General features: G+C 46.0%; 1 protein-coding gene across 2 annotated transcripts in view; it reads right to left on the bottom strand.

Annotated features, from left to right (window-relative positions):
* The window catches only part of IGF2R (insulin like growth factor 2 receptor), a 100014-nt gene extending 94223 nt beyond the window's left edge, over positions 1–5791 (bottom strand). Inside the window, exons 1-2 of one of the 2 annotated variants that reach the window (XM_073219859.1) lie at positions 5643–5791; positions 5449–5490 (exon numbers count right to left, since the gene is read on the bottom strand). In XM_073219859.1, the coding sequence (XP_073075960.1) occupies positions 5449–5490; positions 5643–5776 (176 nt within the window). In that variant the 5' untranslated portion in view covers positions 5777–5791. Of the gene's footprint in view, positions 1–5448 lie in introns of both variants that reach the window. The other variant, XM_073219860.1, reaches the window with a different exon arrangement.
* Between the last annotated feature and the right edge of the window lie 7324 nt (positions 5792–13115).

The raw sequence follows: 13115 nt of genomic DNA, 5'->3' as shown, positions 1-13115 counted from the left end.
GGTCATTTAACATGTCTGAAGACATTTTTGTGTGTCACAACCCAGGTTGGTGGGGTCAGGGAGATGGCGTGTGGAGAGACTAATTCTGTCATCTAATGAGTAAAAATCAGGGAAGCTGCTTTACATCCTACAATGCACAAGACAGCTCACAACAAAGAATTATCTAGCCCCACATGTCAACAGGGCTGAGGCTGACCAACCCTGGAGTAAGGCAAAGACTTCTTAGGCTATAAAAAGTAAAAACCACAAAAATACTTTTTAAGGTACTGAAGTTTATCAAAATTTAAAAATATCTATTCTTCAAAGGATACATTAAAATGAAAAGGCAAGCCAAAGACTGGGTTAAACAGTCACATTACTCATACCTAACAAAAGACTTGTACCCAGAACATATAAAAACAAACTGCAACAAAATGACCCCCCAAAAAAATGTTAAGGTACAGGAAGGCAAAGACTTTAAGAGACACTATAAATGAGTATCCAAATGATCAAAAAGCACATGAAAAATGTTCAACATCTTTAGGCATCTCAATAAATACAAAAGAAACACACTACCATGAGGCAGCTGGGATATGAAAATTAAAACCACAGTGAGATGCCACTACAAACCCACTAGACTGGCTTCGATTAAAAAGACTAATAAAATCAAATGTTGATAAGGATATGGAACATGGGGAACTCTCATATTGCGGGTGGGAATGCAAACTGGACAACCACTTCTGAATAGTCTGACAGCTCCTATAAACGCTCAGCATTCACTTAACAATTCCACTCCTAGGTGTCCACCCAAGAGAAGAAGTTATACACATGACTACACAAAATCTTCTACACAAATACTCACAACAGCTTTATTCACTAGCTAAAAACCAGTGACTGCTAGATTATTCTCAGATCAAACAAATTCAAAACTAAGATTATGCATTATTTAAAAATCAACAAAATTAAGGGGAGGGGGTATTCACAGTTGCTCTTCCCTGGGGAGAGCAGCTGTGGCTAGCACTGTCTCCTGGGATGCCCATGTGCCCTTGCCATTTGTGGAATCTACATTCCAGCTCTAACCCCTCCCAGTTTTTCCATCTGCTTAAGAAATACTTAGAGAATAAATGAATCCAGTGTTACGTTGCCAGGATTACAGGTGAGGAGACACCTACCATAAATTCAGGCCTCTGTCCCTCACTGGTCACCAGGCAGCTATGAGGGGAAAACACCAGACCCACACATACACTGGGTCTCAGCTACCTCCACTCCCCACACACCATCCATGATCAGTGGAGGTGTTTCCAAGAGCTGTCCGGGGCTGGAACAGTAGAAAGGAAAAGAGAAAAAAAAGAGAAGGAACAGTACCTGTAAAGTTCCTTTCGGCCACTAGCCCCAGGTCTGAGACCCTATAGAAACCTCTCTAACCAACATGATACAGTTTTAGATGCCAAGATTGAAATAAAGATGAGAATATCTAAATTATTTTCCTCAACCCCAGCTTTTAAAAATCCCTCCACGAAACACTGTTAAAAGATGTGAAGCCACACAGAACCCAAGAATGGACTAACAGTCACCAAAGGGAAAGAGACTGGGGAGGATGGGTGGGAAGGGAGGGAGAAGGGGGAAAAGGGGCATTATGATTAACACATAAAAGGGGGGGGGGGGGGGGCCACGGGAAAGGCAGTATAGCACAGAGAAGTCAAGTAGTGATTCTATAGCATCTTACTATGCTGATGGACAGTGCCTGTAATGGGGTGTGGGGGGTGACTTGATAATGGGGGGAGTCTAGTAACCATAATGTTTATATTAAAGTGTATATTAATTATACCAATAAATAAATGAATGAATGAATGAATGAATTTTCAGGGGGGGGGGGGGAGATGTGAAGCCAAATCAAGAATTCATTTCCTGAGAATCTGTCAGGATGCTGTCCTAAGATTTAATATACGAGACCACATGTACCCATAATTAACTACCTTAGGCTTGTATACACACTCACTGTTTCAACAAACGCACACACACACATGGATGTGGTCCAGGTTTAACATGTGGCCCAAATTAGGCAGGTAAGTGCTATTCCTTTGGAAAAATTGCAGGAAAGAAAAATCTCCTTAGAGACAACTCAATCAACCTCAACTCCCAGCTGGCTTCATTATTCTCTTGTCCTCAATATTATAAAAACTTTTCAGCATTTATACCCAAACACTTGGGGGGAAAATTGCTCTGAATAAATTTTTAAAGTACTGAACTACCTAAATCGTCAGCCCAATGCATTGTTTCATATCTAGTACAAACTGTTAAAACGTCATTCATTAATGATGTTAACACCTAAATAAAGGGTAGAAACTCACCTATTATAAATGCAAGGTAGCATTTTACAAAGTGCAAATCACAGCGATGTGTAAAGCTACTGACAAGTAGAGAGCATTTTGGTCACTTTTGGTGACATCGCATGGCCTGGCCTCTGCTGCCCTGTCCTCTCACTCTCTCTGGTCCAGCCCCACTGACTTTTGGACCTCTGTCCTACCAGCCAGTGACACAGCCAGTCACACTGGCCTCGGAAAACAAGGTTATCCACTAGCACACCACCTCCCAAGAGAGATCTGAGTGGTGAGAATCACCCACTCCTTCCACAGCAGTCCCTCTTGATTAGTAAGCGTGCCCGAGTCCTTCCAAAGAACAAGCTTCAGACCATGCTGCCTGGGGACAGACACACTATGGGGAACTCCCCCGACTCGTCCCAGCTTTTAGGTGCACACTCCTGGAGCCCTGTTCTCTCCCTGGGCACAAATGGTGTTAAAGCCACTGCTGAAGTAGCTCTTCCGCCCTTTGCTTCCCCCCACCCCCACCACCCCAATACAAACTGCACTCTGCCCCCCACTGCCCCCACCGCAGCAGTGGCCAGAGCCACAGCTCACCCTGAAGCTTTGTTCCCACCTGAGGGCACCCTTGAAGCCAGCCAGGACTTCCCTCTTATTGGGGCTGCACATGAAAAATACCCTCTCGAGTTCCAGCACACAGGGCTTGGGAGGAAAGGACGTTTCCCCAGAAATCCAACTCCATGTTTTGGAGACAGTAAGATTTTACTACTAAGGTCCTGGTTAAAGCTGTGCAGTGTCTGGGCACTGCAAACCTGTGGCATGCGACGGTGGGTTTCTGGGGACTGTCCAAGGCACCAAACCAAGATGAACAAGAATTTCCAATGGAAAAACATGTTGCATGTTACAAACAACCAATTTACAAACATTTGGAATGTGACCCTTGGTGTCTATTGGGAACTCCTGCTGCCGTGTGACCAAGCTGCACAAACACTTCGGAAAGTCAACTTCATTCTCATAGTGGCGATCTGGGTTAGTTTATAATTTTTCAGCCAAATGGACGCCCAGGGTTGGAATGAAAAGGCAGCTTAACATATCCTGCTTTGGCGACACTTAGTAGAACTTTTCACATTGGATCTAAAAGAAATGATCAGCTCACATTCTCATTCTTTAAACATATGCTAGAAAGAAGGTTAGCCAGTGTTATGATAAAAGTACACAGGTTTTTGACACACACACCCCACCACCACCACCACCAAAAAAAGTCTTAAGTAGTTAAGCCAAAGTATCCATTTAAAACAGGAACAAATAGAAGAACTTCACTTGGAAGGTATTGAATTTCAAGCAGATATTACACGTGGCTCCGGAGAAAAGCCCCAAGAGGAAATCACAGAGCCAGTAACAGGGGAAAAGATACACAAGCCCACCTCTGACCTGACTGGGAGATTTGCTGTTTCTAAGGAAATCTGACCGAAAAAGTAAACACACCAACTTTAGAGATATTTTAAGACTACAGAGAGCACATTCATAATACTAACAATGCCTATCACCCTTCAGAGCATTCTCTAGCATTTGCTAAATTATATCACCACATATGACAGTGGATACCAGCACTTGAAGACAGAAAGCCCTTTCCTCCTGACCAAGAGATGGCCCACCTGGACATGAGGTTAATGAATCCAAGTTCAGGACCTCAATGAAAAGACTGACCTAAAAGCAAAAATAAGAGCCCCCTGCATCAGCCACAGGGTTGGGTCTGCCCTTGAGGCCAACTTTAACTTTTAAGGAATAAAGTTCAATTTGCTAACAAAATTAACGCTTAAACCCCACTAGCCCAGGGGAGTTCATTTCTTACGAATGGGGTTGGTCACAGCAGCCATTATTCCAAAGCTTCCTCCAGTGGCAGCCTGGCCTTATATAACAGAAGTTGCCACCCTTTTTTCTGTATTATGCTCATTACTTAAGTAACTGTATCTCGGGGTAGTTAAGCGGCCTATCAACTAAAGTGCAGTAAACTCTCCCTTCTGCTGCCCTCCCCCCTTCCAAAAAGGGAAAATAAGAAAAAATGGGGACCTCTCCAAAGAGTTTCTACTGTGAACTCAGCCTCACTCTCCTCAGAATAACAGTTTCTGCACGTTCTGAACTCAGGCGTGCTGATAAGCCTACCTTGACACCAGGTTAGAATAAAATCCCCACAAACCCCACCACAGACTCCAAGTTCAGCTCAAAGTGAACTCAACGCCACTTCATTAGTGCCGGGGGAACCGCTGGCTGTTCACTAGTCTTTCATAACTTCTCATACTGCTTCCTTTTTATCAAAGTTTCCATCATCCTAAACAGTCCTGAGAATGCCGGTCAGAACATTCTCGGGCTTGGCGGTTCCCCAGCCCCGGGACTCTGAGCCATGGCAGGACACTAAGCCCTCGACGGGACTAGCGATTATACAATCATGGTTCCCGGAGCAAGAAACTCCACTGGAATCACCCACCCTGGAGACAATGACATCATGCGAGCAACTGGACAGGAAGTTGGGCTCGGAGAGGCTTAGGGTGAAGTCTTGAAAACCAATGCAGGGCGACCCCTCCCCACACCTCCGACCAGGAGGGAATAAGTCAGAAAAGCTGCTTTCGAGAGAATGGAAAGCCCACCGGGAGGAAATCAATCGGTAAATGAAACCAAAACCCCCCACCTCCAAGGCCATTCCTGCGGGCGGAGTCGACTCTTCCACAGCAAGGGGCCTCCCCAAACCCCGCCGGGGAACTTGGAGGAAAACGTGCGGGGGGGGACAAAGCAAAGCGATAGTTCCTGCGTCCTGAACTTTCGCAGACGCCCCGCTGCGAGCGGCAGGCGCCGGGCGTGAGGGCGCCAGCAGGGTGTCACCCGGACGCGCCGGGAAGGGCCGGTCGCCCGCACAAAAAGCCGCCGGGACTCAGCGACGCCGGGCAGCAGCCCCACGAGCCGGCGCCAGGTCCGAGCGCCTCCCGCGTCCCCGCCCGCGCGCACGACCCTCGTCTCTCCTCCTCTGCCACCACGCAGGCAACTTTCCCCTGACCCAAGGGAAAGGCAGCCCGGAGGCGACCCGGGGACCCCGGCCCTCCCCGAGCGCCCCTGCCCCCCACCCGGCCCCGCTCCGCCCCGGCGGGCCACCCACCTGCACAGCTCGTGGAACTCGGTGCCCTGGGCCCGCGCGGCCCCCGGGACCCCGACGAGCAGCAGCAGCCTGAGCAGCAGCAGCAGCAGGGAGCGCGGCGGGCGGCCGGGCCCCAGGTGGGCGCTCTGGCCGCCGGCGGCCCCCATCGCGCCCGGCCCGGGCTGCGCGGCAGGCGGCGGCCGGGGGCCGCGGCCGGGACATGGTCGGGCCGCCAGGGCGGATACGGAGGGGAACGGAGTCGAGAGGAACGGAGTGGAGCAGGAGCGGAGTGGCAGCCCGAGGGGCGCGCGGCTCTGCGGGGCTCAGCGGCGGCGGCCCCAGACGGCATCACGTGACCGCGCCTAACCCCGCCCCCGCCCCCGCCCCACTCACATGACTCCATTGTTCAGGTGATTCTCGCCAGCCGGCTCCGCCCAGGCCTGGTCACGTGGGCGCTGCAAGCTCGGGGCAGGAAGCGTGCGGCGAGCACTCGGCGCAGGTGCGTGTTGTGGCCTGCGTCCCGAGCTTCCTGCGGCCGCCCGGCCCCGGCCTCGGTTTCCCTCAGCGCGCGCTCGGGGTTAGGGCGTGTGCCCTCCCCAACTTCAAGCAGCCGTTTCCCAACCCTGGCGACAGATGAGAAGGGAAGTAAGAGCGCTTGAGTTTCAGTGCCCAGCTGAAAATGCCATCGCACAGCTCTGCTGCTTTGTACCCTTGACAAATGGGAACACACTTCTGGTCTGCGGAGTCAGGCCGCCGAGCCCTGCGCGGGTGTTCCCAGCCTTTGCCCAGCAAAGCTTCTCACAACCTGCTGGGGGAGTGTTAATTCCCAAGCATGGGCTTCCTAAAATAAGGAAGGCAGCACAAATTTAGGAAGGTGAAAAAAGATAAAGGAGGCAAAGTGTAACTAGCAAGTGAGTGTCACTCAACAAGGGTTTAATTCCTGCAATTCAAATACTTTGTTGAACGCAAACTGTGAGTGGCTCTAAGCTAGGCACAGTGGAAAAGTAAAAAGATAAATCCGAAAAGATGAACGCAAAAAATCTACCTTCTCTAAAGAGCAAATAAAACAATACAGACGAATCACGATAGTAATAGCTCATCCTATTTAAAACCTTACTTCATGCCAGACACTGTGCTAGTACTTAACAAGCAGGAATCCGGAAACCCTTATTTTAGTTGAGGAAGGGAGACACAAAGATGTTAAGTAAATTAGACTTTGACATGTGGCAAAGCTGGGATTCAAGCACATACAAATAATCATCACCCAATAATAGCTAATACTTACAGAGCAGTTGCTAAGTAGCTGTTCTGGTTTTTTGATTTAGTTCATTTAATCTTAACAATCTTATTAAAAGATATATTTATTGCACCCCTTTTACAGATAAGGAAACTGAGGCACAGTGAGATTAAATTGTCAGTCATGCAGTTACTAAGTGAAGAAACCAGGGTTTGACCCCAAGCCTATCAGTTAACCACTATGCAATACAACCAAAAAAGGAAAGTTTTGATGGCGGCTCAAAGAGAATGCTCAGATTTTGTGACTACAGTGTTATAATTGGTATGGCATCTTCAGTGAATAGAACTATCAGGTGAAAGATCTGTTGCAAACTGGAATACTCACTTTGTCTCAAAGTATCATCCTCAAAGTATATTTCCCTAATAAAGGTAAACTACATCTTTACAATGGAATGGTATAGTAGAAATTAGTGATTTAATCAAGTGATTAAAATTAGTGTCACCAATATTTGGAAAAACTAATATTTTCCACTTCCTAAAGAGATTCAGTGAAAAATAATGCTGAAGGGGAAGATTTAAGAGAGTATAATCATGATGCAGATGCACATGTACAATGTACATGTGTCAGAATACTGTCTAACTCATTAGTTAATGTGAGAACCAGGAGCATATTCCACCTGGCTCAAAGGGAAATCCAAAGAGAATCCAACACATATATGGGCAGTCAGCAATGCTGAAGTTAGGTTGCCTAATAGATGGAAGATTGGTTAATAATTCATAGGGCAGAAATCAATTTCATATCCAACACATACAATTTGCATTTCTAAAGACAAGAATTTTGGAATTACCATTAGTATTCTACAATTTACAGAGTAATTGTAGATCAAAGACTATGAAAGGCACAAAATCCATAGACTCAGATAACCCAAAAGACTGCACTAGAGGACACCTAGCTTTTTATTTAAGTTACTCAGTGATTGGTAGTCCCTTTCAGTCTTTCACAATTTTCCCCTATTATTACACAATAGCACTGCTGTGGTACTCTTGGCAAGATTAACCCAAATCAAATCAGAATAAAACAATCAAATCTGGACTGTGAAACATCCTATCAGAAAACTAAACTGGACAATTAAAAAATGTCAATGCTCTGAAAGACACTCTTCCCACTCCACACCTTATCCCTCAAAAAGCAGGAGTTCTTTTCCACAGCAAGGTTACAAACAGACTGAGGATCAAATCTGACTAGGTAGCTGTTTTGTAAATAAAGTTTTATTGGCAAAAAGCCACACCCATTTGTTTACATATATGTAATCTGTGGCTGGTTTTGCCAACAATGGAAGAATTGAGTAGGTATAGCAGAATCCAAAAAGCCTAAAGTGTTTTACCATTCAGAAAGTTTGCCAACCCCTATTTTAGGTCAGTGGTTCTCAAAAGTGTGGTCCTTGGACCAGCAGCTTTGACCCCACCTGCTGGCTTGTTAGAAATGTCAATTCATGGGCCCTACTGCAAACTATCAACTCAAAATCTTTGGGCCCCAAAAAATTGTTTTAATAAGCCCTCCAGGAGTTTCTTGTACACATGTAGGTTTGAGAACCACTGTCCTGAATTAAAAAAGAATAAAGAGGCAAGACATCAAAATGCAATTATGACCCTTAATTGGAGCCTGGACCCCAAAAAAGGAAAGTAAAAGGGCCACTTGGGGAATGATTGGAAAAATTTGAATATAAATTGTATATTACAAACTCTGAAGTTAAATGGTACAGGGCATAACTCTTCTGTATTTCATTTAAACTTTGCAGCAGACTCACGTTAGTTCAAAACACCATGTTAGGAGTTGAATTGTGTCCCCTAAAAAGGTATGCTGAAGTCCTAAATCCCATTTCTTCAGAATGTGACCTTATTTGAAAATACAGTCATTGCAGATGTCTACAGTTGACATTACATCATACTGGAGTAGAGTGGGCTCGATCCAGCATGACTGGTGTACTTTTAAGAAGTGGAGTAGAATCAGAGATGCACAGGGAAAAGAGCCTTGTGAGAATGTAGGAACGAGGCATCTGCAAGCCAAGGAATGCAAGGGTTGCTGGCAACACCGGCGGCCAGGAGAAAGGCGAGGAACAACTTCTCCCCCAGAGCCTTCAGAGAGAGCATGGCCTGCTGACACCTTGAGTTTAGACTTCTAGCCTCCAGAACTGTAGAATACATTTCTACTGTTTTAAGCCACTCGGTTCATGGTACTTCGTTTTAAAACAACAGGTCCAAACTGAGTCACTTACACTAAGCCCCAGATCACCAGAGACTTAATTATAGTTTAGGCCTTTCCCAGAAATGGCATCTTACACCAATCAGGTGTAATACTAGTGAGGTAATCTACCTGACAGACCCCTTCTATCCCCTAAAGGAAAGTGACCTTACCACCACCAGTCTGTTTTTGTTCTTGGTCCTTTCACACTCCCTTCTGCCAAAAAACAGTCATTCTGTACAGCTCCTTGGAGCTCCTTTCTATCTGCTAAACAGAATGCATGCATGATTGGCTAAAGCCAGTATGATCGTTAAAAATGTACTCAGTTGAATTTTGTTTTTTAACATTTGTGATAGCATTCCTAAAACACAAATGTACTTCACAACTCATAGGACAGACACAGGCTTGGAATCTAGTTGCTCCAAATACCCCACCTTCAGGGAGGCTCAATCTTCTTGCATCTGACACTGGCCTGGCTTTGGACACCCAAGTCCAGTTGACAGACCAACGACAGACATATGCTGCTGCCATGGGTGTCTCTTCTTGGTGTCTAGGGCAATAGCAGCTATAGCTGGTGAAGCTACTTAATGCTCCTTTGAAACACAAACCACAGGCTATCAAAGCGATGGTGCTCACCCCTCTGGAGGCAGAAACATACAATAAAATCCAGAAACTTTTCCAAACACCCAGGGAAGAGCATAATTCTACTAAAAGAGCCTCAATGCACATCATCCTTCCTTTTGAGAATTTCTTGATTCCTACAGTGATAAATAAAGTACCCTGATTGCCCAGGGGGAAAAAAACTATATAGTATATAGTATTATCGAATCAATGTCAAATTTCTTGGGTGAAATAATGATATTGTGATTTTGCGGGAGAATGTTCTTGTTCTTAGGCAGTAGTTACCGATGTAAAGTGCCATAATGTCAGCAACTTTCAAATGGTTCAGAAAAGAAAAGAATATGTGTGTGTCAATAGAAAGCCAACGTCCAAACTATTACCAACTGTTAAACATAGATGAAGAGCGTATTAGCACTCTAGTACTAGCCCTTCGACTTTTCTGGGGGGCTGACATTTTAAAATGAGAGTTGCAAAAGAGACCCCATCAGGGAAGAGATTGCCTCTGCGTTGAGCCTGGAAGGAAGTGGGGGAACATGGGCCCCCACAGAGATACAGAGAAGGGATATCACAGACAGAAGAACAGCAGGACCAAAGCACAGGTAGACAAAGAAAGAAGCTGTATAATGAACAAGGCCTTTTGCATGAGTAAAAAGCACATGTGAACAGACAGAAACTACTGCTAAACCCTGGCCTTATAAAATATAATCCTTCCCTCTAGTTCATGGCTTAGTGGGGGCAATAGTCCATTTTAACATAAGTTTGGAAAAATGTTGTTGGGGTCATTTCCTATAGGATCTTAAGTAGTCACTTAAGAAATTTAGATTTCATTGCATATAAAGTGAGGAACAATAAGAGCTGAAAAAAATGAAACCTTTTGAAGACTCATTCTGTGTCAAAAGCCACTCTGCATTATATCATCTACTCTTCACAGCACACCTGTGAGATAGGTGCTCTTATTGTCCTTGCTTAAAAGATGAGAAACTCGGGCATAAAGAAATTAAATACTTTGCCTAAGATCATGCAATTTGTAAGAGACAGAACTCAAAAACATCCTCCTCATTGAGAGCTTTGGAGCTTAAATGAGATGTTCAGTTAGGCTATAGGAAATCCATCTGGCTGCAGAGTGGTCTGGAAGCTGCTTTAATAAAAGTGTGGGAATTACTGCAACAAAAGAAACAGCAGAAAGCCTTCTGTCTTTCCCCAAAAATTGGTTAACACCTGGCCAAGGGTAGAACTCGGGCCTGATGACTACCTGGAGCAGTGGCTGTGGGAACAGAGGAGGAATGGGAATAAAGGCATGGGGCAGCTGTGGTTGGCTGCCTTCCCACGTGCATTCCCTACTTTGTTGGCAAAGCCCACCTCCTGCTAAAGAGGCTAAAGGTGTGAAACCTTTATATCCCAGCCATTCTTAAAACCAGAGGGAGGGCATCCATCGGACCTAATCCTGACCATAGAAAATGATGGGAAGTCTCCTGGGACCTTCTGGAGACTGTTTTCCTCTCTAATAAAAAGCGATGCAAAGGAGGAAATTTCCCTTATTTTTGTTTTGTGTGTGTGTGTGGATGCAGTATTGTCTGTATAAGACACTTGTAGCTGCTGTAGCCCCTTACAACTCTGAGGGAAGATGTGGCCATCACAGTGGGAGGAAGATGGAAAACATCAGGATTTTTTAGGACATTTTTGACCACGTCACCAAAACCCTTGAACTGGCCAGTATCTGATCATTTGTTTTGTGACACAATAAATAAATTTGCTTAAGCCATATGTGTTAGTTAATAATTTATTGCCTCTCAGCTCCGGATGCCCTCTTCAATATATACTCTATGAGAAACAAAGGAGTTCTTTTAAGAAGTTCTCCTTGAAGTGAGCATGTTGTTCAGGATTTTGAGTGCAACATACTCTGAAGGGACATCAGGGGAGAAGAGATTCTCCTGCCGTGTCCAGCATATCTGCACCGCTGGTTGCTGATTACCTACCCCCCACCTCCACCACTGGCCTGCAGGAGACTCCTGCAACAGCGGACACTCCAGAGAATTTTTCTGCTACCTGATGAGTTGAACCACACCTTCCACGGTGAGATCTGAACCCCCTCCAAGCCTTTCTCCCTTGGGTCCTCTCTCTTAGCCCTAGGGTCTTATAGAGTTTCCTTATGTCTTATGATTAGTGATTCTTTATATAAATGATCCCTGTTTTCTATCTTCTGATTGAAGCCAGACTGCTATACCATGTTTAGTTGGCTTTTATGTTACTTGCAGCCGAAGGCATGCCAACTGACCTGGTGCAACACTTAGTAGCTGGTTGGATAGGACAGACAGAAAGGAAAGCATCAGTGATGATTAAGTTTCTCAGTAGGAAGGCTGGTGCTGCCAAAAACAGAAAGAAGGAACCGAAGAAAAGAAATGAGTCTGAGGAGAAAGATGCTAAGTGTCTTTCTGGGCAAGGGGAGTCTAAGGAATACCCAGGAGGAAGTGCCCCACAGTCAGCTGGTAGGGCAACAATGACTATGGACAAGAGTTGGAACTGGAAGAAATTATGGGGGAGACACTTACAAAGACAGGAAAGTTGGTGATGGAAGGGATAACTGGACATCAGCAAAGTGAATGAAATCACCCAGGGAGAGAGTAAAAGAGAAAAGAGGCGCTGACCTGAGCTGATGAAGCCAGAACACAGGTGACAGTGACGGCACGGCGTGTTGGGGGTGGGGCTGGCCCAGGCAGGTTCTGAGGAATCCGTGCTTGGCTAAAGAGAAGGGAAACTCAGGTGGATTTTTAGCTGAGTAGCCACATAATCTGACTTTCATTTAGGCAGATCACACCGACCAACCTGTGAAGCACAGGTGTGGAGGACAGGTGGGGGATTACCTGAGGCGGGGAGGCTGGTTAAAAGACTGTGACACAACCCAGCGGTGATGGGCTGAATTGTGTCCCCCCAAAAGATGTTAAAGTCTCAACCCCTAAGACTTCCAAATGTGACCCTTTTTGGAAATAGAGTTGTGGCAGATGTAACTGGTTAAGATGAGGTCACTCTGAAGTAATGCGGGCCCCTAATACAATCTGACAGGTGTCCTTATGAAAAGAGCATCACGTGCAGAGGCAGACATGTACACGGAGAGAACTCCAGATGAGGACTGGGGTTTGGTAGCCACGAGCCAGGGACCTACAGGAGCTGGGAGGGGCCTGGAACAGAGACTCCCCGAGCCCTCAGAGGGAGCATGGCCCTGCCAACACCTTGGTCCCAGATTCCTGGCCTCTGGAACTGCAAGACAAAATGTTTCAGTTGTTCTAAGTCACTTTGCTTGTGGTACTTTGTTCCGGTGGTCCTAGGAAAGGATCCTCCAGGCGAGGATGACAAGCGCCCAAGTCAGGGTGCAGTGAGAGCAGCAGGAAGCTCCCTCAGAATTCCAGGACTCACGCTGAACATCCCGAGAGAGAAGAATCGGGAGAACTCCCCAGTTTTTGGTGGGATGACTGGGTATTTGGTGACACCACCCACTGACAAGGAGAAAATCCCCCCAGAACACAAGCTCTAGGCCTGTTTTGCTCAGTGCTGCCTCCCGGCACCTAGAACAGTGACAGTTTAGCACCAGAAC

The sequence above is a fragment of the Manis javanica genome, chromosome 13 (assembly GCF_040802235.1).
Source record: "Manis javanica isolate MJ-LG chromosome 13, MJ_LKY, whole genome shotgun sequence".
Lineage (NCBI taxonomy): Eukaryota > Metazoa > Chordata > Mammalia > Pholidota > Manidae > Manis > Manis javanica.
The sequence above is the reverse complement of the archived record's forward strand: the minus strand, read 5'-3'. Positions and strand labels throughout refer to the sequence as shown.